The sequence below is a fragment of the Melospiza melodia genome, chromosome 5, assembly GCF_035770615.1.
Source record: "Melospiza melodia melodia isolate bMelMel2 chromosome 5, bMelMel2.pri, whole genome shotgun sequence".
NCBI classification, from domain to species: domain Eukaryota; kingdom Metazoa; phylum Chordata; class Aves; order Passeriformes; family Passerellidae; genus Melospiza; species Melospiza melodia.
Window position 1 is genome coordinate 82,467,719 of NC_086198.1, and position 6,000 is coordinate 82,473,718.

The 6,000-nt window shown below is 40.9% G+C and overlaps 1 protein-coding gene across 1 annotated transcript; it reads right to left on the minus strand.

The window, feature by feature from the left end:
• Positions 1 to 4,709: 4,709 nt before the first annotated feature.
• FGFBP2 (fibroblast growth factor binding protein 2) lies at positions 4,710 to 5,300 on the minus strand. Its single transcript, XM_063158101.1, has one exon. It carries the CDS (start codon positions 5,298 to 5,300, stop codon positions 4,710 to 4,712), a length of 591 nt encoding a protein of 196 aa, XP_063014171.1.
• Between the last annotated feature and the right edge of the window lie 700 nt (positions 5,301 to 6,000).

The following is a 6,000-nucleotide window of genomic DNA, read 5'->3' on the forward strand; positions in this document are numbered from 1 at the left end:
AGGGGTCACAGCAGCAGTGACAGAGCAATGCAGGGTTTTTACATCTGCAGCCAGCAGAATCTCAAAGGACACCTCTGTTTCCCTGCCTGACTAGGGCCATTGTGAGCCCTGGGGCAGCAGGAGCCCCCATGGGAGGGGGGCTGTGGTGAGCAGGGGTTACACAAACACTTCCACAACCTGCTGAGGAGGGCAGGGAGGGGAGCACCAACTTCCTCTCCACATCACCCATCTGCCTAATTTATTCTTGCTCTGTACATACAGCAGCATAGCTGCTCTGGAAATCCAGACCTGGCCTCCTGCCTGTCATTCAAGCAGTTTAATTTGTATTCAAGATGGGAAAGCAAACAACATGTCTGTGAGATAATATCAATGTCCTGTCATCTACTGACTGCACCTCCTCCACTCTGAGTTCTTACTCCTGTTCTTGTATATACCACTTCTATGTATGCACCACATAACTTTTTGCCACTGTAAAATGATCTGTGAAGTCTGATTAGAACAATTCTCACTTGCAAGAAGAAAAGCAGAGAATTCAAAAAAAATCTGTGGTGTGCCTGGCTTCCAAGGAGAAAGCAGAGACCGGGAACAGCAACAGCAAGAGAAACAGAAGAGACAAACACAAAGCTTCTACAGAAGCAGGAACAGCAGTGGGAAACTTTGGGGAAATTTTAGTTTTTCCCTTGTTCTTTTGTGAGAGGTATCTGTGCCTTAAATCCATGTAATATAAACTCTGACATCTACTGAAAAATCAAGAATGCAAAACCAAATGCTTGCAATTACAGTGCAAGAATGACCAGAGAACGCACCTAAACAATTCTCTCAGAAAACACCAGAGTGCACTACTGCATAGCTGACATCAACTCAGAGTATGCTGCTTTAAACTTTGTCCAGTTGGACTTGAAAAGCTCCACAGATGGAGATTCCAGAGCAGCTCTGAGGAATCCTGCATTTATCCTCCTTATGTTGTCCCTTTCACTTAATCAGAACCTCACCCCTATGAATTTTTGACCAGCATCTCTCCTCCTATCACACACATCAGTGAAGAGCCTGGCTCTATATTCTCTGTAGCTTTCTCACATGGATTGAGGGCTGGCTATTAAGTTCCTCCCCAAGTCTTCAGGCTGAACAAACCCATTCCCTTGGCCTTTTCTCACAGGAGGGTGCTCCAGTCCTGACCATCTGGACAGCTCTCCATTACACTCACTCCAGTCTTTTTTGGATCTTAACTTAGTGTGTCAAACACACATCCTTGCATACACAGGTTCTCCAAATGCTTGATTTTGCTTTTTTATTTGGAGACTTCCATTATCAAAGTAGCAAGTACTTGGGATGCTTCCCTGGAAACCTGAACATGAGGACTCTGAGGCAGGTGGATACCTTATATTGCACTGAATTAACAGCAGAAATAGCAGGCCTGGGTATCAATGGTCTCCCCACCTGCAGGAATCCAGACAAACTTTTTTGCCTGCTGCTCCTCTGTCAGGAAAATAAACACAATTCCACCTCCACTTGAATGGATTTCCTGAGGTACTTACATATACAGGACTAACTAGTTCACCTAAAAGGAATGAATCAGCAAGTTTCATGAATTCTCTCATGAGGCACCCAAAGATTGCACTAAACTCACCACAAACACTTCTCAATTCATCCTTTCATTTATGAATAGAACTTTCATACTCAGAAGAAAACTGAAATGTCATGATTATACATTTCTGGTGCTAAACACAATTACATGGCAATGTAGACAATACAGTCACAGTGCTGTTACACTGAAATGGGGTATTTCAGTTAACATCCAATTTTTAAACATTTTGAAACAAGATCATTATATTTAAGTGATTTGCTGAGGCTTGCATAGCATTGTCAATGAAATGCAATCCATGGCATGCATCACCTTCACCTCTTTCTAAAAGGTGGTGTTCAACTATGGTCCTGAGCATGTTACAGAAAGCATTTTGTTAAAGGGAAGCCTTTGGTGCAAGACTTGAATTTCTGCTTTCAACAGTGAAATTTCAGGTGGTCATTCCAGTCAGCAGAGTACAGGAGCCCTTTGCAGCAGAGCCCTGGTCTACTGAAATGACACACAAGCTCCCTGGGAAACAGTGTGCTGGGATGTGACATTGTCCTCTGCTGAGCACAATTAGTGATGGCCACAAATTTTAGATTATATCAACAGTTCTACAAAGTGACAGACAACTCTGCTGCCTCCTGAGCTCACTGTGTACACAAAGGGAAGATGGCACGAAGGGGAAAATGTTCTTTTGGTGAAGGTGAAACCTCTTCTTTTCTCCCACTAACAGTATGGTGGGTGACCAGTTGTCCCAGGTTTCTCCCAATGCAAGTCACTGTCTCATTTTTGAAGTCATTCCTGCTGTGGATAGTACTGCAAAATACTCACTCTGCAGAGTGGATTTTACATCATATGTAATGGGCGTTTAAAAATATTTAAAAGCACACCTCAAGAAAACCCTCTCCTCCCCTCAACATTGCAAACAGTTCCCTAGTGTCACTTTGATGCATTGTGTGTGTTTGCAAATCAGACAATTATATTAATTTCTATGACAGAATTAGGTGAGTAGGTGTACTACTACATTTTTTACTCACAGCACAAGAGCCTGGCAATGGTAACTGAGATCACAAAAGAAAATTAACCACATTGCATTAATGGCAGAGAAAAACACAGCTTACACATTTTATCTGCATTCAAATTATATTTCTGCCTTGTGCATACAACCTCCTGCTCTGATCCTGTGTTCCTGACTTGCTATTCTTTTCCATATTTATCAAGAGGTTAGGTGAAAGAAATTGATTTCAAGTTTTTGGTACAAGGCATAAAGTTTAATGATTGGACAATCATGATCTGGAATTGTGTAGTGAAAATTACAAATCTGAGTAAAGCTGCAGAAGTACTTCAGTCAACAATACCTTGCAGAAACATTGCAAGGCAAACACAGAGCACTGTTAAATTCTACAGTATGAAGAATTTCCAGGCACATCCCTGCTGTCAAACTCACTTGGGAACAAAAGGAATCATTGTTAAATAATAACCTGAACATGACTGTGTTGTAATATGACAAAAGGCCATTAGATCTCATTTTGTTTTTTTAGGAGATTTAGGCAAGTGCCCAAGCTGCCAGGTAAGTTACTTTTCAGAATATCTACTGAAACCAAACATTAATAGTACCACTAACAGGTCCTGGTAACACTGAACTCTGCAGGATGCATCACTGGTGAACACTTTTCATCTGCTATGTTCAAAAATATATTCTTACATTACTCTCTGATTTCAACAGGTCTTTTTTCCTGCTGGCCAAAAATCATTATTGCAATATAAACCTCATAACATTGAAAGTATTAATATTCATGTAAACTTGTTCACAGTGGGAAAGCAGTGACTCAGACCCCTCATTTCTCTTACACATTCTACCAACAATCTCTTAAGAAACAAGTGTCAAATACTGTGACTATATACAAAAAGCACCTGTTAAAATTTCAAGAAATCACACCAAGTAACTTTTCAAAAAATCTCATTTTTATTGTTTGCACTAAGTGCATCATCATTAACAGCTTTCATCTCTAACAAACTAAGCAAGTCAATACACACAAAAACATACACAAGGTCAAGCAGATCCTAGGTTACATAAATGCAGCACACCCAGGTGTGTCACAAACCAAAGGGCAGTTAGTTCATCCTTACACTTTAAGCACAGTCACTCCAGTTTTGTGAATTTTTCAGAGCTGTTAAAAAGTTTCATTTTTTCTCTAAAAAGGAAACAGCTAGGAGATTTATAGAAATCACTGATTTTAACCAAAATTCTTATGTCTAAATTATTACAATGCAGCAAGGACCCTTCTTCAGCTGTAATACCACTGCTCTGCAAAACAAAACAAAAAAAAGAAAATTAGTCACTTCGCTGTATTAGGCATAAATTATCATTAGCAGCCTAAACACTTGCCAGCTCACACTGCACATATTCCCATTTCTCACAAGTTTGCCAAGTCCACTTATCAGCTCCTGGCTTTCTCTCTGAGCTGGAACAGAAGTGGATATAAAACCAATCACTTCTGCAATAAAGGGCTTTGCCTTTTTAAATGCTGGCTGAAAACCTGAGACTTACCTAACAAGAGCCTGCATGTGATCCCCTATTGCTCTACAGTAACAGACTCACAAACCAAGACAGTCCACTTGGGTTTTCTGCAAGGGATTTATGAACTAATATTTTAGATTAAAATATTTCATTATTAACCAGCAGTTTTGATGAATAAGCTTTATTCCCTCAGCCTCTGAATGCAGTTTGTTCTAACTGAGGCAGTTGGCTGGATATGATGCATTTATTAGTTATTGTACTTCCCTGGTGTAAATCCAGAAGGCAGCACAAGAGGAAAGGAGTGACAGAAGGCAAAAATCAGCCCAATTCAAACAGTTAGAACTGAAATACCATAGATTAAAAACAGATAGGGCAAACACGTCAGTACATACTGAAGACCTCACAGGAGGTTTTACAGGAGTCCTGAACCAATATGGACCACTGGAAATTTAAGCTGTCCAGCCCCCAAAAGCCTTGTAATGCTAGATTTTAGCAAGTGAGCTTAGCACCTCGCTGTCCACATCCTGGAGACCCCCAAAATAAATAAAAAAATTATAGAACAGAATTACTCTCAGGGATATTCTGCTGTGCTTCCAGATTAGTTTTACCTGAAGTAAACCCTTAGCCCCTAAGGATGCCAATGATGTAGGAGCAGACACCATGCAGAGATTCCCAGCAGTGTTCCCGTGCCAGCTTCATTGCTTCTGTTTCAATTTCAGACCCTTGACCACGCTGGGCTGGGTCAGAGTTTTGCCCTGCTTCTCTCATAGGAATGGAGGCTTTCTGGACTGATTTTTCCTGGTCTGCTATCTCTTCTGGCTCCATACCAGCAGCTATTTGCCTCATGAGAGCTTCTGGGGGAGCCTTTTGGCACATGGTGGTCTTCAACACTTCCATGGGTTCGCAAGCGTGCGGGACCTTTCTGAGCTCTGCTGCGATCTGATTCCAGTAAATCTTTGGGTTATTTCTGAAAGCACGACAGACTGATGGCTTGCCACTGAATTCACACCAGTAGGACAAGCCTTGGCTTTTGCATTCAATTCTAAGTTTCATCTCCTCGACATCGCCACTCGTGGTTATTGTGCAAACATCTTTGGTTTTAGTCCGAAATTTGATTTCTTCACCATTGCTTCTCTTCTTTGGCTTCAGCTTCTGTCCCAGTCCTCCCATGCCACAGATCACAACTAGGAAAAGGAGAGCAAAACTCTTCATGGTGAGAGGAGGGAACCGTGATCCTTGAACAGCACGATCCAAAGAAGTAAAAGCAGTGAGTAAATGGCTGCTCACAATTTAAAGTCTTGGGGTACAAGGAAGCCTCTTTCCAGCTAAACACGGGATGTAAGGGTTGGGCTTTTTTATGAAAATAATAAATCACACTTCAGTAGACAAATGCCCATCATTTATAGCCTGAAGGAGTGTGAAATAACCTTGGGAGTGTGAAGTCCCAAGAAGGTAACAAGACAAGTCTTGTAAATGCAGTTAAAACACAGAACAGTTGTATAACTGAGAAGCACATTCCTATGCAGGATGAACATGTCATATTTGATTTTTAACAAATATTTTCCATTCTCCAGCTGCTTTATAGCCATCTTCATGCTAGAGCTTGTAAGATGATATCAAAGTAAAAAAAGATGTAAGTACCAAAGCAATCTCTGCATCTGGATGATTATAAATGTCCTGGTAGTGTAAGTGTCCTGGTAAAAAAGCTGATTTGTGGGATGAGCTTTCTGCGGATTGTCACAGTAAGGATGCAACTTTAGCTCTTCCTTTTGTCCACACATGACATGCACTGGGAATGCATGGAAGGATCAGCTGCACATTCTTTGAGCCACGTATGTACACACAGAAAAGAAATAAAGCTTAAGCAAAATAAGGTATTACCAGTCTAAAAAAATACCAAACATCTGGAAGT